The following is a 23,673-nucleotide window of genomic DNA, read 5'->3' on the forward strand; positions in this document are numbered from 1 at the left end:
GGTCAATTTTTGTTTGGTTCCCAGATTGTCATCAAGTATGCCTAAACCCCCATTACATTTGCAGATGCCTAATACCTGTACTGAGTGTGTAGTGACTCTAACATTTGTGTCTCGAAAACACATCTGCCCCCACTGCATATAAATAAGTGCAAGTCTAAATATTACCAAAATGTCAAAACATTTCTAAAAATTGCTATAATTATATGAAATTCTAATTATGTCAACAATATATGGATACAAACATGCCTACCAAATTTCATTTTGCCTTGGATTCTGGGTTTTGCATAATATTACCAACAGACTTCCCTGGATGGACGGTCAGATTGATATGAATGGATTGACAGACTGGACCAAATGAAGATGTCCCCACTGCAAGCAGTGAGGCCTAAAATATAAAGCTGAGCAAAGCATGTATTCACATTATTTTATTTATAAATATCAAATATCCAAATTAATTAAAATGCAAAGTATTTGCCTTCAATATGTATCCTTTTCTTTGATTTTCTGATGTAGAACTTTGGTCACAGGAATAAAAAGTATAAAGGATTTATAATATGATATAAGACAAAGTACTTTATACTTTTAGGATACAAGAACAATCAATATGGTATAAAAAGTAATGAGTCAAATGAAGAACATTATGTAAAATATTTTTTCTGAAAGCAATTCTGTGTTTGCTTTTAGATTCCGCCATTGAAGGGTCAATAATTAATCTCTCATAAAAAGTATATTGGGATAATCTTGCAACTTATCATGTGTTCTACATTATAAGTTTTTATAATAATAAAAATTATCTAAGAATACTCCTGAAATTTATTCTGTGTTCTACATTTTCAGTCGTTATAATACTAAGAACTGGGTACCATTGAAAATGTACCCTTTCTGAACATATCATACAGACCATGGTATACCACAATTATTTTAGGGACCAGCAAATTAATGTTCCATGGCAGGGGGCTGACATTTTTTAAAGACAATTTCCGTCAGTTAACAGCTGGGAAAATATTTTGCTCTGATTTATAGCGAGTAACACCATATTATATCCATTACATTATCTGAATTAAAATTAATTATCTTGAGATAAAAGAAGAGAAAATATCTCAGCTCAAAAAATATACAGTTAAATATCCTAATGAACTTTGTAACATGTATGCATACATTTTCAAGGACCTAATTCAGGATAGATCAATAAAAACAACAAAGTACAGGTCAATTATGTAACTTTTTTTCATTGACTGCACTAAACATAAAAATTATATTTAGAATATGGACCTTTTTCGTTTAAAAGAAAGCAAATAATCAACATGTCAGCAACTGTTTCAGAAAATTATGCAAGTGATATTTCACATTCCTCCAAGTTTTTCATAGATGTTGTGCATTTTGGCTAACATGTTAATTGTTAAAATCACTTTCAGGGCCTTGATTTTGTCATCTTAAAATTAAAGCACTTGCAAGGTTTGTAAGGTGATGTATAACCTCTGTGGATAATATATATATATATATATATGAAACATTGGATTAAAAGAGGGAAAGATGAATATAAAAATAAATTTACAATTGAAAAGAATGTTGCAATCTTAGTGTCGTACACATGAATCTGCATTTGATAACACTGTCACTGTATTCAAATGTAAGAAAAGACTAAAATCTGATTCAAATGTGATTATAATAGTCATCTAATGTAAGGCATGCTCAATAAGCATGTATTAAAGATTCACTAATAAGATCAAAGACCAAGAAAAACAAAAGGTAGCTCCAATCTACAGCTAATGCTTTCAAAATACTGCATACAGGAATACATCAGACATAAATTATCAAATCCAAATAATCCAGCCTAAGACATGGCAGTTTCTGACAAAAGAATTATAGTGACATATTACAACACCGTATCATAATTTTTGAAAACTGAAATGAATGCTGGAGACTGAAAACTAAAATATAAAGAAGACCCTTGGACCCGAAAGAAATATTTATAAGCATAAAAATCTTTTTTGAGTTAACAAAACCTTGCAATAATGGATGAATTATATAGACTGTACATCAGCACAATGTTCCCTCTTTATAGCACTTTATGGCAACCATAAAGATAACCCACTTTATGGCAGTGAGGCTGGTTTAATACTGAAGGATGTTCTGACAATAATGTGTCCATATAATAGTGCCTTAAACAACGAAATAAGGTATTTAATGATATGAAATCACATTATAGTCGTATCTCATCAACCAATAACTAAAGTGGAATAATATAAGTAGCACAAAAAGTGAATGTTTTATAAGCTTAATGGGGTTCATGTCCCTACACACATAAAAAAGAGACAGCAGTAAATTAAGCGGCTTTATAAAGAGGGCCAACTACATGTAATCCTGTATTATCAACATGTCTCAGTGCAGAAAAATAAAATCCACTCTTTGGTGTACAGGCCATCAAATATAACACTTGCAAGGCAAACGGTGCAGAAAGCCGCCTCTTGGTAGGGCTTACATATAGCATAAACTTTATAATGTACATGTGATGATGATCATGATTTGTGTGTGTGTGTGTGATTTGGATTTTTAACATAGCTTTAACAATTTTTCAGTCATATTGCTACAATATCTGCAGTGTGACAGTTTATAGTGATGTCTAGCACTGGGGCATCATGCCGCAGACATGTAACATGATGTCCCACCCAGTCACATTATCCTAACACCAGGCCGACCAGTCCTAACACTAACCTCTTAATGCTGAGCGCCAAGTGAGGCAGCTGTTAGTACCATTTTTGTAAGTCTTTCGTATGACTCGGCCGGGGATCGAACCCACAACCTCCCGCTTCCGAGGCGGACACTCTAACCACTAGACCACCGGAGTGGTTTATGATCATGAAATTTGATCATCGTCCAATATGTAACATGATATCATCATCTTATTATCCACTTGGCTGTGCTGAAAACCATGAAAATTCAGGAAGAATAATTTCTCTTTCATTTTGCAGCTTGCACTTGTCTATTGCTGAGTGGGGACTACCTTTTGTACATAGCTCATGCTTCCTGAAAATATAAAGAAAAAAAAAATGAAGCAATCATGTGTATAAAATGACACAATTCATTTAACATCCCACACCACCAAGACAAGATTTATATGAACAAAAAATTACTGGTGCTAAAATGTTCTAAACCCCTATTAATGAGGAGTTTATAGAATAAAAATGCTGGAATCTCCATGGAATTCGCTAACATCAATTTACAAAAAAATGTATACCAGATTTGGTTAAGTGAGTTCATTTTGAAATGGTCCAATATGCTTAAATAAACCTAATATTTGCCTTGCTCAGGGGCATTATTGGGAGACACTTGGACCATCAAACGTTTTAGCTGGCCTCATAAATTTTCAAAATGTTTTTCTCAGTTTTGCACTGCATTTATATAGAAAAGTGGGTCACTGACCCATCACAAAGGCCCAGCAGTTTTCTGAGCAAGGGAGATCTCTGTGGATGGCACCTTAATAATTAAATGTCTCTTACAATTATGAACACCTCATTGAACACAAAACAAAAATAAACATTTACATTCTATTGGTTAATTGATAACAAATCTAAATGTATACATTCCATTCTGTGATACATTTTGAAGCACAAACATTGATGCCATGCATCAGTCAATCTTTCTGATGAAGTTTCCAAGACCAGAGAGTATCACATATACTCATCTATAACTCATCCAACTGCAAACAGACCCAGATCTGTTGTTGCATAATACGCTGGCTGATCTGGGTGTGTGTAGTTTCTTAGGAGCATTCAGTAGAATATACAACAAAGATTCTGACCTGCTAGTGCATTATGTGATGGTTCTTCAGGATCTTATGTTGCTTGCAGTTGGATAAGACTTATACGTGCAAATATACAGTAGAAACTGCAGTGATATACTCTGTCTTGATATACCTGAGTTTGTGTTTCTTGGCTTCAACTGGGTATGAGTACATGTAGTTATAAAAAAAATTTTAAAAAAACTTATGCAATAGCTTCTTGCTACTGTATTAAGATAGGACAAAATTAATGTTGCTAAATGGAAGTTATTGACAAAATAAATTAGACATACCTCCCACATAAATCTGTTTCTATCTATCAATCTGTCCGTATCTCCTAACTATAAATTCTTCTTGAATTTTGACTTGTGGTTGTATTTTATTGGATTCGTAAGTTAATAATAAATAAAAAAATCAATAAAATAACCTAGAGCTGAAATTTATGAAGGGATTACATGCTAACTAGAGCCACTCCAATTGCTCACCATAGCAACCTAAAACCTGTGACAGATCAAAACCCAGGGGTCTTAACCCAAAATCTGTCACAGTCCAAAGCCCATAGATTGTAACCCAAAATCTATGACAGACCAAGACCTTTGGGTCTGAGCCTAACATCTATGACAGACCAAGACCCAGGGGTCTTATTCCAAAACCTGTGACACAGCAAGGCTGTTTTAACATAAAATCTGTGACTGACCATGACCAAAGGGTCTTAAACATATATTGCATATTATGTTCTTCAGCTATGGATGCATGTACTGCATAAATTTTGAGAAAATATATTGAAAAATGTCACTATGTATGTTTACCCTATGGCTCCCTTTATAAGATCCCTGTCAAGGGACCTAAACCCTCTCACAGATAATGACTACATGAGTAACCTACTGGCTACATACCAAGTTGGATAACTTTCTACATGTGGTTTAAGAAGAGCTAGACTTGTTTAGAGATTAACAATAATCAAAGGTATCAAAATATTCCTAGCTAAACTAAAGGGATAATAACAATAAATAAACCATATGTATCTACCTATCTAACCATCCCCTGACTGTGTTTCTCTGTCTCTCCCAACTACTTTACACTGATGAAAACAAAGATGATTCCCATTATGTGAAGAATATTTTTCCTTAGCTGAACCTTACTAATTTAGAAAACTCACATTTTATGGACTTTATCATTTGGACCTTGAACAATTCCCAGCACTGTTTCTCTTCTAGTATTCCTCACCCAACCAACTAATCCAAGTTGCTCTGCTTCCTGGAGTGTGTACTTTCATAAAAGGTATCAAAATTATATTTTGTAATAACTTTGATAGAATATTTTTAGTTTATAATACCATGGATTAATAGTTTGACACAAAAGGTAAGTACATATGGTGGATATAGTTCATGTGTTGAATTATTTGAAACAGTTACTTTGTATAGGCAAGAACCATATTGTATCATTCAGAACAGCCAGAAATGTGTGATATTTTAGTTATTAAGCCAAAGTAGTAAAAATACATCGTTTCTTTACAAAATAAAATCTTCCTGTACTGAGTTATGATTCTTTCTATAAAGAGCTAGTGATCATTCCTGTACAAAGTGATCCTACCATTACAGAGCTAGTGATCATTCCTGTATACAGTGATCCTACCATTACAGAGCTAGTGATCATTCCTGATTGGAGCTAGTTGTCAATTCTGTACAAACTGAACCTTCCTGTACAGAGCTAGTAATCCTTCCTCTAGAGAGTTAGTGAACATTCCTGTACAAGGTGATCATTCCATCATTCCACAGAGCTAGTAATCCTTCCTGTACACAGCTACTTATCATTCCTGTACAAAGTGATCCTTCCATACTAAGCTAGTTATCATTCCTGTACAAACTAATCCTTCCTGTACAGAGCTACTAATCCTTCCTGTACAGTTAGTAATCATTCCTGTACAAACTGATCCTTCTAGTACAGTTAGTAATCCTTCCTGCACAGAGCTAGTGAATATTCCTGTACAAGGTGATCATTCCATAGAGCTAGTAGTCTTTCCAGTACAGAGTCAGTGATCATTCCTGTACAAAGTGATCCTTCCACACAGAGCCAGTAATCTGTCCTGCACAAAGTTAGTGATCAATTTTTCTATAATATCACTTTCAGTCTTAATTAATGTACTCTGTTTACTTACTTTTCAGTCAGGTCCAACTGCAAACAACATAGACCCAAATCTGCTGTTGCATAATGAACTGGCAGATCATGATCTATTCTGTTTGCTTTAATCAACAATCCTAACAAACTTCATTACTCAGATCTGCCAATGTGCTGTGCGACAACTATCTTTTTCTATGTTGTTGACAGTTGGATCCAATCAATAAGAAAGTATATAAGGTGCTTTTCTATGATATCTTATGAACTGAATCAGATATATTTGAAACTTTATCAGATATCTTATAAATGTTATCATACATCAGATAATGTTTACAAGATGTCATATTTAATATAAAGAGTTATCTGATACAAATATTAATTAAGCTATAAACTTTATTAGGCATTTTATAAACCAAATTAGTTAACAAATCTTTTTATGGCATACTGTATAACCATTTCATGATAGCTTAGAAGAAATACATAACAAAATTAACATCTCTTTGGACTCCGTTTATAATAATAATAATAATAATAATAACAACAACAACAACAACAATACAACAACTGTCCCTTAAAGTGATGGACTTTATATAGGCTAGCCAAAAATAATCTGAATGAATTCATGAAAGATTCCAATTTCTTCCTTTATTTTATTGTTTCTTTTTGTGTCTCCCTGTATTGAAATCATTGTAGATTCTTGTGAACTTTTCAATAACAAACTTGGTTTAAATTTTTTTTTTAAATATCTGAGTTAACATGTTCACATAAGTGCAGTCTAAAGTTTTTATTCCAAAAGATTTTTTTTGTGCAATTTTTGCCTTTGGATATTTAGAACTTAACTTTCAATTGGCACTATATAGACAAGATTGTTCTGATCCTAATCACACATACAAAATCTTTGTCCTTGACCTTTGACCTTGAATCATATTATGAAGAGAGCACTGAACTCAACTCAGATACAGTCATGATGTACCAACATTTCTAGTTTGGTTTAATCCATAAAATTATATTCTTTTCAAGAAAAAACCTCCAAAACAAGTGACTGAACTGCCACCATTCTGATTCAAGTGATTCCTTAGATATATCCACAGACTCGGTCTGACAAAAATTCTTACAGCATATACTCGCTTATAAGTCAAATCCAATGACAAACTGCAAATACCCAGATCTGCCATCACATAATGTGTTGGCAGATCTGGGTCTTTGCAGTTTGTTAGGAGTAATCAGTAGAACAAACAACATAGACCCTGGTCTTCAGGCACATTATGCTATGGAAAATCAGGATCTTTCTTGTTTCCAATTTGACTTGACTTGCAAATGAGTACATATGGTAGATGCATGTGTGTGTTATCCACATCACGAGCCATGACATATAAAAATCCAGCATCATTTTCTTTGACCTTAAAATCATTGTTAGAATGCAGACTGATCTTATTTATTCAAAAACAATGAAATGCAAAGTCCGGTCAATATGTTGTATATGTACCAGTCACTGCATTCATAAGCTCAATAAAGAATAAAAATGCAAGCAGCAACAGTGGACTTAACCCGAAGGTCAAGTACCAGGTAGGTATGATTTTTCAAACTTTCATGCCACCAATTTTTTCATATGGTTCACAGGAGTAGTCATAGCAAGATTTTCATGATGGCTCTTGTGGATGCCATGTTAGGAGGTTTCATTCTGGACAAACTATATACATATCAAGATAAACATTTCAGTAAAAGTACCACACTGATACGACTATTCATTTAGAAAAAGGAGTGACAACATGATATTTAAGACTGCCACAATGGTAGACATATTGGATATCTGACTGGCACCATATGTTTAATGATAACTGTCACCATTTAAACATATCACAATCTACATGTCATAAATGATCTTTTAGTAAAACTTCTGTGACTACTGACCTTCCATTCAGGAGGGGTAAAGAGATTAAAGATGCATGAATTGGTATATGTTTATTTATTTATTTAATGTGGGTATTTATTTAATGTGGGTCCTTTGTTTGGAATATATGTTTAAAAGCAATGACAATGCAAATCTGATCTGTGTAATTAGTTTAGATTTAACATGTACTCCTAGGAGTGTATCAGATTTCACACAAGATATTGAGTGAAAATTGGTCACTCTGTAACCTGGCTTCCAATGCAAAATGGCCACATATTTTAGTCCCTACAGGACTGATGTGATAATAATCAAACTCTTTTTATCAATTGTTTTAAAAACTAAAATGTTTGCTCTCAACCGTTTCCAATTTAGGGCTGGGTTATTTACTTACCTACAGTTTTCAATGTAGTCATGCATTCAATGGGGAATAAATATGTAAGATGTAATATGAAATTTAAGAAAGTATCTTATAAATTTTAAAAAGTATCTTATAAAGTTTAGAAAGTATCTTATAAATTTTACGTTATAAATGATATATACTATGATACAAAAAAATTAATATATCTATACAGCTGATAAGATACAATGTTCATATAGTATCTAATAAACTTCCTAAAATATATGAATTAAATTTGTTTACAAGATATAAAGTATGTAATATACAAGCATTTTTGTAGTTACATTTCTGATATTGCTAGTTAAAAACATGAAGTAGAACTTTTTGCAAATAATGTTTTGTATTAATTTTATTGAAATATGCCAAAGGATATTGAAAATGGCCTGAATTTCGCAAGATGAAAATTTTACAACTATCTAAATGCTGCTAGTATTGAAAAAACCCTATTCATTTCAAAGCCTGTACATGTACATATATTTCCTAATGTATATATAATATCTTATTACGGCCCAACCATTTTCAGGGGAAGGGGATACTGAGGGAAAGAATGGGAACTTCAGATATTTTTGCTTCAAAAGGGATACTTTGTATTTTATCTCAAGAATCAGATTAATGCCTGAAACATTATTATTCAATACTGTCTTTGATTTTACCACATTATGATCCTGAAACATTGTTCATTATAGCCTTACATGTTACCACATTAATACCATATTATTCAATATAGTCTTGCATTTTACCATATTAACACCCTGGCATATTATTCAATATAGTCTTGCATTTTACCATATTAACACCCTGGCATATTATTCAATATAGTCTTGCATTTTACCATATTAACACCCTGGCATATTATTTAATTTAGTGTTATATTTTAGCACAATAAAACTGCCATATTATTCAGCAGTCTTACATTTTACCAAATGAATATCCTGAAACATTATTCATTATAGTCTTACATGTTACCACATTAATACCATATCATATTATTCAATATAATCTTAAATTTAAATACAATATAGTCTTACATGTTACCACAATAATATGCTGCCATATTATTCAATATAATCTTGCATTTTACCATGTTACCACACTGGCATATTATTCAATTTAGTCTTATATTTTAGCACAATAGTGCCCTCCCATATTATTCAATATAGTCTGGCATTTTACCATATTACCACACTGGCATATTATTCAATTTAGTCTGATTTGTTAGCACAATAACACCCTGCCATATTATTCAATATAATCTTAAATTTAAACACAATATTTCTTACATGTTACCACAATAATAAGCTGCCATATTATTCAATAAATAATCTTGCATTTTACCATATTACCACACTGGCATATTATTCAATTTAGTCTGATATGTTAGCACAATAACACCCTGCCATATTATTCAACATAGTCTTGCATTTTACAGCATAAATATCCTGTGTATTGTTCAATTTAGTCTCATATTTTAATCTCAGATTTACAAATTTTATAACCTCTGTCTGCACCGGTTCGAGTCTCGGATTCAGCCAATGTGGGTATGTGAGAAAGCTTGCCAGTAGCTTCTCGTGGGTCAGTGGTTCTTTTTAAGGGTTTCCCCTGGTTCTTCCTCCACCATTAATACTGGCCGCCATGTATAGCCTATCGTGTGCTAAAAAATGGCGTTAAACCCCATAACAACAACAACAGATTTTATAGTCTTTGAATTTATTTTTGAATGATGCTTTTGATGAATAGCTTGCCCTTTCTCACCTTCCTAAATAATACACCTGAAAGATAAAACAAAATAAATGCAAACATTTTTTTCACTTGTCAACAAAACAACAACCTCACTTACAATAATTTGAAAAATGATGAAAAAAACAACTTGTCATTATTTGATGTTTACAAACTATACCAAAAACCTTTAAAGACTTAGAAACTAATAATAATAATAATAATAATAATAATGAAGGAATTAGACTAAATGCAAATATGTAGTCATGATGTCATAGCCGCAACCACGTAGGGGTACTAATGTTAGTACGGGCAAATCTGGTGGTAGCGTAAAAATGCTTTAAGGTAGACAACTCGTACAACGATACCCACATAGTACCTCAACACGCGCGTCTGTAATTCAGTTTACAAATGACTGTTTAGTTCTAATACACCATTATATCAACTATTTAAAAATGCATAGATCATGTTTAACAACCCATCATACATATACTCATCTGAACGGCAACCTGCTGAATTAAAACTGCAATCAGACCACTTAATTCAGAAAATAGAAGTTATCTTTCATATACAAAGTGTTATTAATCGTGGATTTGAACGAAATCTGACTATTTTTGTGTCTCTCTTAACTGACCCTGAACGTCTCCGTACACTTCGAATTCTACCGAGAGCATGCGATCTTCGGTCATTACTGGTCGTTTATGCAAGCCCTATCCATCTTTAAGTCCACGAGCATGTACACATATATCCATAATGCACCTTGCGCCGCCATTTTTCTTCGGGAGCGACTAATCACCCCAAGACTCTCCCTAAACACTCTCACCTAACCAGTATACATTTACACAATTAAAAAAATCAAATAAAAATGTAATATAACTATGCATTGTATAAAAATAGAATAACATCAGTAGAATTTTTCCTTTGTCGCTCATGGTCAATGGAAAGACCCCAAGACACCCCAAGACACCCCAAAACTCTCCCTAAACACTCACCTAACCAGTATACATTTATACAATTAAAAAAATAAAATAAATCGGTTACAAATTTTTGTTTCAAAAAAATCTTTTTCTCTGACAAACAGGGGTCCGCTTAATAATTAGATCCGAAGGGCGTTACATTTATAATCTTTTAATTATTTTATTGTGTTAACAAAACCTATGCCAATTAAATAACTAATTAAAGGAGAACCGAAAAGTGTGCCTTTCTTTGACTACATTAATTAGTATGTTTGGCAAATTGTAAGGCTCGTGAATTTAATCTTCTTAATGGCTACAGTGTTATTGAATACTCGCGTGGGGAGTTTAAGCCAATTAATGTATTAAGGGGAACCAAAAAGGATGCCGTAATTGGACATAATGGACGATATCCTGGCATTAATCCGCTTGATTAATGAGCTGCACAATTAATTAATCAGTATAAAAGGTGTTTCTTTTGTTTGTTTTGCTTGCGTGTTGTAGTAGGGTTTAACGCCATTTTTCAGCACAAGATAGGCTATACATGGCGGCCAGTATAATTGGTGGAGGAAGAACCCTGGAAAACCCCGGGATGAACCACCGACCCACGAGAAGCTACTGGCAGGCTTTCTCACGTACCCACGTTAGCCGAGCCTGAGACTCGAACTCACGCAGACAGAGGTGAGATGGCAGTGATCCGTAACGGTGAGCGCTTTAGACCACTCGGTAAAAGTGCTTACTTAGCTCAGATACATTCATTATAAACATGTCTTTACCTGGTGTATATATAAACGTCATTAATTTTATTGTAGTTCATATCTGATCTGCTTGTCGGTTCATATACCAAAATATTTATCAGTTCAATATAGAATTCGAAATCTAAAATGGCTTCGAAAAAGCGCAATATTATCGCTACAAAAAGAGCAGCATTTTGGCCCTGCGGTTCATGTCGTTTAAATTGTACGTCTGACTGCATACTTTGCGACTCTTGCAAACAATGGAATCATTCCAAATGTGAGCAGTTATCTGCAGAAAAATTGAATATCTTTTATCAAAACGATAAAGTACCATATGTATGCAACAACTGCTTCACGTTAGAGATGGGGACTTCAACTAACAACTACACTGAAGGATTATGTGTTACGGTGTTGACAGTCTCTGCTTTGCAGCAACAAGAGAGGGACAGTTCCTGGAGTCCTTTCAGTTGTGTGGAAAACAGATCATCCCGTCCGATTTTGTGGAAATAGATCGAAACGCACAAGAAATCATGAACAAGTGTGGTTTGTCATCTTTCGATGTACCTTTGCTGTCTACTGGCGACGGCAACTGCCTTTTCAACTCTGTTTCAATTGCGTTGACGGGTAGTGAAGTTTTGGCGTCAGAACTGAGGTTGCGCGCATCGACTGAAATGTCACGAAATGCTGAAACTTACAAGTCACGATCTGACTTCGACCAGTTAATGGACTATTCTCCCTCCTATGAGGAATCCCTCATTTCATGCTGCACAGATGGTCGATATTCATCAATATGGACTATAATGGCCCTTTCTGCTGTAGTAGGTTTACCAGTTCAGACTCTGTATCCTAGGAATGAATGGTCCGTTGGACAAAACTCATGAAGTGTTGACTAAATTGTTTTCTACAGAAGATATCATAAACAATGCACAGCTTACCATATTATGGAGCAAAATAGGTCCAAAACGTGGTAACATCTGGACTGCCAATCATTTTGTCCCGGTTCTAATTGGCAGTCATGCAAACAACGAACAATTTCAGCCTCCAGAAATGAGTACACCAATCTTAAGCAAGAAGCGGAAATTTTCTTTCAAAGTCACGGACAACATGGAGAAGGATGTTAAAATTACCAGAACCGAGAAGTCATCATCATCAAAGACATTATCGGAGACAATACACAGTTTCTCAATAGAAAAAGATTACATTGTAGATCAGCAAAGCGATCAATCAATCACCAATAATGACTCTGTTATGTCAACTGAAAAAAAACGGTGACAACACTGATGAGAAAGTTGAAAATGATGCTAAACCTGCCTCTTTCCCAGTTCCTATAAACGTGAAACAGTTAACATCAGGACAGTGGCACTCTGGTCAAGAATTATACAAACTGATCACTAAAAAAGAATATGTACACAGTGAGGTGCCACCGGGTAATAAGTCTAATTGTTTTCTGTTAGTGGATAACTCGATGAATTTAACTCGATTGGAATCAAAGAAAAAATGTGAATTTTACGACGATTGTGGAATATGGGACACTGCAAAGGGAAACACAGTTAAATCAATATTTGTGATTAAAAATGGACACTTGATAAATGTTGAGCACAAAAATCAAAAGTACTGCCTTAAGAAAAGATGCAAAGTTCAGGTATACTGGGAACCTCTCGAACCACAACCTGCTGAGGATAGCATTGTTGTTTTAAGCCGGTACTACGCTACTCTCAAGAGAGATCCAAATTTTAAGAAAAGGGTCTCATACTTTGTAAATAAAGTTGATCAAACCTTGAGCAATGTTGCGCTGTTCGAATACCAAGGAATTCAACCAGTAACTTCACAATCGCATGGGAACGCGCATAGTGGACAAACATTCACAAGAACAAACCCCAAAACAATAGAAAAACTGAACGAAAATTTGAACAAACAGCAACCGAGAGAATTATTTCGTTACTTGAAAAAAGATGACTCCATGAATTGTGCACGTGACTTCAGAGTGATATTAAACCAGAAGTATAATGCCAGAAAAAGAGAAAAGAGCAACTGCGCAAGAAACACCAATGTAGCTGATGAGATTTTAGATGTGTTGGGAATATTAAATGAACACCCTTACGTACAAACTGTGATACACAACAAATTACAAGTGCCATCAATTATCTGCTACACAAAATAACAAATAAAGGATCTGAAACACTTCTTAACAAACACAAAGAACCAACCAGTTGGCATTGACCGAACATTCGGCCTTGGAAACTTTTATGTGACATTGTTGGTGTACAAAAATCAGAGAGTTGTGAGGAAAAATACAAATGACCATCCTATATTTCTTGGTCCTCTACTTCTGCAGAAAGACGCGTCGTATAAAACGTACAAATCATTCCTGGAACACGTGGCAACAGAACTTGATAATGATGTGGAAAATACGATGATTGTTTTGTTTTGAGACTTCTTCATAAATGATACCAACAAGGAAAATCAACAAAAAAATGTACTCAAGATCTAATAGAAATAAAAAATATAAAAAAAATTTAAAAAAATAAAAATAATAAAAAAATAATACGAAGAACATCAATAAAAATGGGCCATGGAAATTTGAACAAACAGCAACCGAGAGGATAAAAATGTACTCAATATCTATTAGAAACAATTTTTTTTAAAATTTTAAAAAAATAAAAATAAAAATAAAAAATGATAATACGAAGAACATCAATAAAAATGGGCCATGGAAAGAGCGCCTCCTCATGGTGTGGCCTGGATATTTAGGGATAAATGAAAATAAAATGAGCATTCAATTACTTTGCAGAACATTTATTATTCATTTAACCATATGTAACAGAATGCTCTTATTCAGTACTTAGAATCTGATGCACGAACGAAACTCTTCGCCACTGTGGTGGACTGAACTTAAAACATTTCTTGTATTTGTAATTTTCAATTTTGGGGGTAATTAGGATTACATTAAAACATTTTTTTGGTCAAGTGATAAAGAATTTAAAATGTAAAACATTATTTTAGGTGTCTTGTGATGTTTTATAGAGTCTTGGGGTGTCCTGGGGTCTTTCCTTTGGCGATGACACACAAGGGTAAAAATTCTACTGATGTTAAACGATAATTATGCAATGCATAATTATAATTTTTACTTTTTTACTTGTCATTTTATTTTTTTAATTGTATAAATGTATAATGGGTAGGTGAGATTGCTTTGGGACAGTCTTGGGGTGTTTAGTCGGACCGTTTTTCTTCCTTAGCAAACCGTTGTTAAGATCAAGACAAGTCACAGGAGGTTAGGTATTTCGTAGAAATAACATAAGTTTTATCAGATCTGTTTTTAAATTTAATGTGTATTATTATGAAGAAAAGGACCTCTACATCACATATATCTTACCGAGAAACCCTCATGGGGGATGTTCGTAAGAGGTATGATGAGAAGATATCGATGATCCATGTTGACCCCTACGTAGTTGTGGAAGACGAATTCGGCGCCGATCGTCAGACATGGCCTGAAATCTCATATGTCGACGTGCTACACTTTCTTGTTTTTCAAGAATCAGCGTACACGAAGGAGCAACTGAAAAACTACAGATCCATGGACGCTTACAAACTGTTTCAAGGTGGCTGGGTCCGACAGATTCTACACAAGGAGATAATGGGATTCCTTTGCTCAGGGCGAAGGTAACACATTGTAGTTTGTCATTTTCAATCTTAACCGAACAAACACTAAATTCAGCGATACGACACCCAATACTGAGGACAAATAAGATAAAATACAATATGGCTATTAATGTATGAATTGTTTTTATAAACAGTCCATAAACAGCTTTATAAGTGTTAAATATTTTGATTAAGAGATGTAACTAGTTCAACATTATTATTATTAACTGAAGCCAGTAAATCAGATGTACATGGCAAAGAGGCCATATAATTAAGCAACACATGGATAGCTAGTTTACACCGCAGTGTAATAATGAATATTTAATGTATACTGTTACTGTCTTATATCGATTCACTCCTGTCTACATTGATATCTTTTCAGGTGGCACATTTAATGCGTATCAGAGAAAAGCCTCTAGAACCATGGGTGATTGTCAATGGAAACGATATCATCGACTCGGCACATTGCACATGAATGGCAGGACTGGGAGAATTCTGCAACCATGTTGCTGCTTTACTGTTCGCATTGGAAACATCCACAAGAATAAAGAAAGATACAACAGTGACAGATGCCCCAGTATATTGGATGCTTCCAAGCAATGCAGATTTTACTACACCGTATAAAAGACTGCGTGAGATGCATCTCGAATCAGCAGTGAAGAAGCGAAAGCTGTCTAATAGTGAAAAAGATTGTGTGGTTCAGGCTTCTTGTAAAAAGAAAAACAATAACATTTCTTCCCCGACAAAACACGAAGAAACATTATTCTTTGATGATCTTAATGGAATGACACCAAATGCTGCAGCATTATCTTTGGCAGACCAGTTTTCTGACAATTTTAAAGCTAAATCATTATCAGTTGAATGGCCAGTGGATTTAAGGGCATTATATGATAGTCAGATCAGTGACACAGAGTTAAATTGTGAACAGATACTAGACAAGTGCAAAGTTGTAGACATTTCTATCACAAAAGAACAGGCTACATTTGTGGAACAAGAAACTCGAAATCAAGCAAAAAGTGTTTTTTGGCACAATAATAGAGTGGGAAGAATAACTGTATCACATTTTCACTCTTCATGTCACACAAATGTGTCTAAGCCTTCTGTATCTTTGCTAAAACTATTCGTTGTGGTGACAGAACCAAAAACGCTTTCAGCTGTGCAGCTACAGACTGGGGACAGAAAAAGGAGAAGACAGCAAAGAAGGAGTATACAAGACATATGGAAATGATGCACAAAAACTTCAAAATAACGCAGTGTGGTCTGATTTTAAATGAATGTTACCCTCAATTTGGGGCCAGCCCAGATAGTTTCATAGATTTGTGAATGTTGTGGTGGTGGTTGTCTGGAAATCAAGTGCCCCTTCAGCATGAGAGACAAACTGAAACTAGAAGTTACCTGGCTAATATCAGAAAATGGATCAGTGCAGTTAAATCGTAGTCATTCATATTATTATCAGCTACAAATGCAGTTATTTATGACTCGCAGACAATACTGTGATTTGTTTGTATGGTGTCCCCAAAATTTCCATCTAGAAAGAGTATTCCCTGACAAGGACCTTTGGGATACAATGTCTGTTAAGGCATTAGAATTTCATACAAAGTGTATTATGCCAGAACTTGTATGTAAATTCTTTTCAAGAATGCAAGTGCTTGAACCAAAGAGAAGTGCCAAACCAAATTTAGTTGATATAGGCAGATACTGCATTTGTGGTGGAGATGATGGACCAAGGATGATATTATGTGAAAATGAAAACTGTTTAAAGAAGTGGTTTCATCTTGAGTGTATTCAGATGAAGCGTGTACCTAAAGGAGCATGGTTTTGTGTTGAATGTCAAAACTGAATAATATTGAAATGCTTTTATAAATACGACAGTATACATTACCATTTGCCTGTGTAACTCAAATCATAACCAAATTTATATTTTCAGTTCATGTACTTTAAAAGGTTTCAAAGTCATTCATTTTTTCTACTTGTTTATGTATCAGTTTGTTTATGTACATGTTTATTGATTGATTTATTACTTTATGAATGGATAACAAAGATGATTGAATATTTTATTGCTGTCTTTATATCTCATTTTGTACAAATGCCATGCAATATATTACAAGTGAAGACAAACATTAGTCACAAGCATCAGTTGCCACATACAAGGAACATGTTGCTACAATTTGCACTCCTCCCCCAAATCACAATTATGGCAAATAAACCATAAAAATACCTTATTTTCATTTTTTAACATATTTCATCGGAAACAAATGACATCACATTATGAAAAGGTGAAATATTAATATTTATTCACAGTACAGCTTGTTGCATTGCTTTTACAAGTATGAAGAGACCTGCCTTAATGGTACTTAACAATACAAAAGTTCACTTTTGTACTTTCATCTAATCAAATGGAACAACTGAAGGGCACAGATTTGTCAAGCAACATGCCACTTTTACAATCTTGTCAATGGTTGGAATAATTTCTCCACTTCTCAGCTTGACGAATTCAATGGGGACAATGCCGTCAAATATTCTAAACTTTCTCAAAACATGACCAATAACTCTTTCTATGTGAATTCGGACTGATGCGATTTTTCTGGTATTCTCAACCTCAAGGGGATGCAATTGTGATTTTTCAAGTGTGAAGTTGGGAATAGCTAATTCCGCTTGAAAGAAATTCACCGCCTCTTCTATGTTAAACCCTCTATCAACCATGACAACATCTCCAGGCAAAAGATTATCAAGAATCCCAGATTTTTCTGTAATGTATTTGTCAGATGTTCTGCCACCCCAACCTTCGGAAATAAAAGTAATTACACCTTGGGGGGCTATCCCTATCAGATACTTGACTGTCTGATTATGCTTATAATTGGAATATGTGTCTATCTTGTTGAGAGCACTACTTGGCCTTTCCGTAAACAGTTCAAAACAATCGAGTACAACAACTACCTTCTCTCCAAATTCCTTTCGAAAACACATGGGCATTGATTTTCTTGTGCTGGCCACCTTACTAACAAATTCAGCCTTGTATCAAGTACATCAGGGGTGGAGTGGAAACTTCTTTGAACCGTTGTTACAGAAACATCTAGTTGATGTGCCATGTCTTTGAAAAGATAATTCATTCAAAGTTTCAGCATACACAATAGAAATTCATTCTCTCTTGAAAGACTTTTAATGTTGCTATTCATGTGTCCCTCAATAAAGTTAAAGACTAGTTTTAAAACTTCAAACTTTGGCATACCTGTATAAAACCCTACTTTTTCTTTATTCTTTTCATAAAAATTAAAGCTGTACAATCCCCTAATATCAAATTTTTCATTTTCTGAAGCTTCGATGAGCCTGGACTTGTTGTCATCCATAAGTTGTTGAATTTCTTTAATTGTAAGGTCAGTCTGGATTCCTTTACAAGGTGATTCATCTTCTGTCGGTAGCTGAAGAACTGATTCACTACTTCCAGCATCACACTGAGCAGAAATGTCACATGCAGCATAATCAGGAGATGCTGAATGTTCTTCAGTGACACTTTTGCTGAAATCAGTGTGCCTCTTTTTTAATGATAGATGTGATACAGCTGCATCTGATAATGCCCTTTTATGTTTGCGTTGACTAGCACGAATAAATCTCTCATTGGCTAGATGTACATTTGGAACAGTTGAAGAAGTCTCTGGTTTTCCAAGATGCAGCGATGGCAGCCATGATGGGTTTGTTTTGTCATGCAAGTAGGCTTTTACACCTGCAAAATAAATGTGGAAAAGGGTCGGTGTCTATTAATTTGACAAGATGAATGAATATCTATAAATCTAATAAACTTAATGACTCTTAATAACCAAAGTCATCTTCTGCAATTAATTCAATGCAAGTACGGCGAAATATTTGAAGTGGAGTGGGTGGGGTCAGATGTTACCTCAAACCAGCTTTTTAAACAATAAAAAATTGTATTACCATTTATCATTTTATATATCAGAAGATAGAACCAGGGCCGTAGAGAGCGATAAATTGGCCCTGGGTAAGAAACACTCTTGGCTCTCATAGTTCTTGTTCAAAAAAAAAACTTTTTCTGTTATAAAATTAAAAAGTATTGTTCGGACCGGGCCACTTCACGTGTTGCCTGCCGCCCCCCACCCCTCCCCCCGGTCGGCCATGGATAGAAAACACTAAAAATTAAATTAAATAAAGAGTAAATTCAAAACTTTCCACCAACAAAATGTTGAGAGCAAACTATCGTTCGTTCCCATTTTTCCTCCGCTTTGATGTCCTTTCTGCCGACAGTAGTCCGAGTTTCCTCTGACCCTTGCCACCCCATTTTTTATATTTGGACATTTATGTTGGGGTGTAGGGTCAGAGCGCATTCCCTATCAAAAAGTTGGAATTCGCCGACACCAATTGGTGTCGGCATGGGGTAGCCGCTTTCTAGCCGACCCAGCACACTTGAACGACCTTTCATCGAGATATACCTGCATGAAATCGATAGGAATATGATTTATTTTCTCAAAAATCGTGAGCATAGCAGTCGTCATGTCTTTAATCCGCTGACAGACTAGTCGAAAGTATGTCGTTGCTGAAATTTGACCTAGATCTGCTCATTTGCATTCCGAGTCACATGACTATACAACTCTCGGAACCTACATGTCAATGACATCAGAGGTCATATAGTCACGTGATATCGAAATAAACAAATTTCCCAAGTTGTTGTACATAGAATTTGGACATATTATATAGAAGTCACTTAATATTTGTAAATAAATATAATGCACACTTAATTCTCAACATATTTATTCTGAGAGCAACGAACAGAAACCTGTCGGTATCGCAGCAGGGTGAAGAAAACCTTTTTCAAGAAGTACCCAACACGTGTCAGCGATGTTTTTGTCGGTGTCACGTGACTATCACATTGACACGTGCTCTTCATAGTGAATCTGGTTTTCTTCAAAATTTATGCAACATTTACAGATTTTCGTCGTTGTTTTCACAATAAATATTTTGAGAAGTTTATGTTGTTTAATTTTTCTATAAAAATTACATTACTTTTATTTATATGTTCGATTTGTTTTCCTACAGCAACACTAGAAAAGATCTGTTGTTGATATCACGTGACTGATGACCTCTGATGTCATTCGGATGTCGGCTGCGAGAGTTGTGTAGTCATGTGACTAGGAATACAAATGGCCAGATCCAGGTCAAATTTTAGCAACGACGTGCTTTCGTCTCGTGTATCAGGGGATTAAAGACATGACGAATGCTATGCTCACTATTTTTGAGAAAATAAATCATATTCCTATCGATTTCATGCAGGTATATCTCGATGAAAGGTCGTTCAAGTGTGCTGGGTCGGCTAGAAAGCGGCTACCCCATGCCGACACCAAATGGTGTCGGCGAATTCCAACTTTTTGATAGGGAATGCGCTCTGACCCTACACCCCAACATAAATGTCCAAATATCAAAAAATGGGGTGGCAAGGGCCAGAGGAAACTCGGACTATGCCGACAGCTGCTTTCCATAATCGACGCCTTTCTTCCGACAGTTTTCGTGTTTCCTCTCCTTGATCCTTGATAATTTTAGGCGTTTTAAACAAACGTAGATCTTTCCGCACACCATGGCGGTTAGAACAATCAAAAATACCACAAATCGGCATTGTACTGTTTCGAGATATCAGTGTGCGTTTCCAAAGGAATCAAAATGGCCGACATCGGAGAGCACACATTTTGTGACGTCACGTGAAAACAACCCGTTCTTGCCTACTTATAGTTTATTCTACGAAAGCTTCATTACAAAAATAATGCAACATTACTTTTTAGAAAAAGGATATATTATTTCATTGTGTTCAACCAATATAGACAACACTATATTTTCTTTTTAAATTTTTTTTAAACAATATTTTGTCTTTTAAGAAAAGATCTGGTTACATATAAATTAATGGACAGAGAAACAAACTATAACACTTTCACTAAAACTTACCCCAACAAAAGAGCATTTGCAGCGATAAAAGTTTTCTTTAAAGCAGACATTTAAAACTTTTCTTGTATCGATATGGAAAGTAAGGAATACATATCAAGAGAACATAATTTTACAAACTATAAAGAGGTTAGAGAATCTTTTTATATACAAAGTTGTCGGATTGGAATTTTGTTGTTGTTGCTTCTTTGGTTAGTCATAATATTTGGCAATCAAAAACTACCGAGTACTGAACATGAGAGCTTTCAAAAGTGGCAAAAAAGAAGAAGAAGAAAAAACCACTTAAATGAGTGTGACTTGACTGTAGATGATGGTAGACGTTATGCGGACATGACTGATATGCAATCTTGCGACACTGTATATTGTGTTCCCGTTGATCATCGGTAGGCTGTTGATGCATTTTAGCATGCTGTTGTTAAAATCCTTGCAGACGCCGGTAATGTTGTTGCCCGCAGTGCTTGTTATGTTATTTGTTTTTGAAGAATAACTGCAGAAGGCGTTCTATAGTATTTATTAAATACAAGACATCAATACAGCTTGGAAGGGGAGTAAAGTCTGTCCTGAGCGTATATTTCCCATGGAACTTAAACCCTAGTGAATGTATAACATAAACCAGCTGTTGGTGTGTATCAGTTCTAGTCCAGTGTGGAATATCTGATTACTTCTACTGTCAAGTGATATTTCAAAGCTAATTAGATTAAAGCTTACACTACATCTCCCTTCCTGAGAAGTTTACATTAAAACGAAACGTGATCTGATGACTGCCTTTCTAAACAAGCTACATCAGCTTAATTTTTTACAAGTTCAGTCTCTCAGGTGGTTTTGACAATCTTCCCGAACGTGTGAAATATCCGTTTTGACTGATTGGCACTGCTTTGCTTTCATCTGAGTCAAAGTATCAGGGTCTGAAGCAGTCACTTTGAGAGGCTCCAATAATGTGGTAGGCATGGAAATTAAATTTCTCCTATTACGCCGTATCTCTCCCTCGTCAGTTACTACCATGTATGAACGAGGTGTATATGCCTCAGATTTAATTATCCCTGAAGAAAAATGATCTTTAATCCATACTTTATTCCCTACCTGAAGTTTTTTCATATTTCGGGCGCGATGTCGACGATCATAATTTCTCTTTTGAGTTTGCTTTTGATAGTTTTCCGATTTCTTCAGTTTCATTAAATCTGGCCATTTCGGCTCTAAGTTGTTTGGTACCATTGGAAAAGTAGTTTGTAATTTTCTTCCCATCAGTTATTCGGTAGGGGTGTATCCATTTGGTAATGGTGTTGCGCGATATGTCAAAAGAGCTATGTAAGGGTCGTTTGCTTTTTTAAGCATTCTTTTAATTGTTTGAACAGCTCTTTCGGCGAGACCATTGCTCTGTGGATATTTTGGACTACTTGTAATATGCCTGAACCCATAATTTGTCGCAAATTCTTTAAGTATTGCGGATGTGTATTGCGGACCATTATCTGAAACTCATACTTCTGGTATACCGTGTCGCGCAAAGATTGATTTGAGATGATTGACAATTGCTTTTGAACCTGTACCTTGCAATTTTGCTATTTCGATGTATCGTGAAAAATAATCAATCACCAAGAGATATGTTTGACCATTCAGTTCAAACAAGTCTGAAGCGACTATTTGCCAAGGTCGACTTGGAAATTCATTTGGTATCATTGGTTCCGCTTGATCTCTTGAGTTTTCGATGCAGTTTTGGCAAGATTTTACCAAGTGTTCTAGCTGAGTACTTAGTCCTTTCCACCAAACTGACGTTTTGGCGCGTTCTCGGCATTTAACTATGCCTTGGTGACCATCGTGAATTCTCTCTAGGATTTCTCTTTGAAGTGATTCTGGTACGACCAGGCGTGTACCTTTCATTAAAAGACCATTTTGAATTGTAAATTCACCTCTATCTGCCCAGTACGATTGAAGTTTTCCGTCAATAGCGGATTTCTCTGGCCACCCCGTTTTACAGAATTGTACAAGTTTTTTGCAAATCGAATCATTTCGATATTCAGACTTTATTTGTTCAAGTCGAATATTTGATGCAGGCAAATTGCTAACTACGAAATCAACGTAGGCGTTAGTTTCAGCCTGAAATTCTCTGTCACTCTCAGAGTAATAAGTTAAAGGTACTCTGGATAGAGCGTCAGCAGTTAATATATTTTTGCCAGCAACATGAACTATACAAAAGTTGAATCTCATCAAACGCATTCTAAAGCGTTGAATTCTAAGGGGTAAATCTCCCACGATTTTTGTGCTCATTAGTGGTACTAATGGCTTATGGTCAGTTTCAAGTTTGAATTGTGACCCAATTAAATAGCTACTGAAGCGTTCACAATCCCAAGTAATTGCAAGGGCCTCTCTTTCTATTTGAGCATAGCGTTGCTCAGTTTCTGACATACCTCGTGATGCGAACGCCACGGGTCTCAGAGTGCTACCGTGCTTCTGCCGTAGTACAGCACCTAGTCCAAATGAAGATGCATCTGCAGATACAACTATTT

General features: G+C 35.1%; 1 protein-coding gene and 1 long non-coding RNA gene across 2 annotated transcripts; both read right to left on the bottom strand.

The window, feature by feature from the left end:
• Nucleotides 1-410: 410 nt before the first annotated feature.
• LOC149805072 (uncharacterized) lies at nt 411-10,656 on the bottom strand. The gene is made up of 2 exons (XR_016417537.1): nt 4,941-10,656; nt 411-3,027 (listed from the first exon to the last, which is right to left on the bottom strand). It is a non-coding gene; the product is annotated as an uncharacterized LOC149805072 (long non-coding RNA).
• Nucleotides 10,657-17,620: 6,964 nt separating this feature from the next.
• LOC149805073 (uncharacterized) lies at nt 17,621-18,205 on the bottom strand. The gene has a single exon (XM_089933541.1). The coding sequence runs from the start codon at nt 18,203-18,205 to the stop codon at nt 17,621-17,623; it is 585 nt and encodes a 194-aa protein (XP_089789667.1).
• Nucleotides 18,206-23,673: the final 5,468 nt, after the last annotated feature.

This window comes from Sinohyriopsis cumingii, chromosome 2 (assembly GCF_028554795.1).
Source record: "Sinohyriopsis cumingii isolate HCF-2022 chromosome 2, ASM2855479v2, whole genome shotgun sequence".
Taxonomy (NCBI): Eukaryota; Metazoa; Mollusca; class Bivalvia; order Unionida; family Unionidae; genus Sinohyriopsis; species Sinohyriopsis cumingii.

Bases quoted from the DNA above. Each gene is read 5' to 3' on its own strand.
- LOC149805073 (XM_089933541.1), bottom strand. From the start codon at position 18,205: ATGCCCATGTGTTTTCGAAAGGAATTTGGAGAGAAGGTAGTTGTTGTA.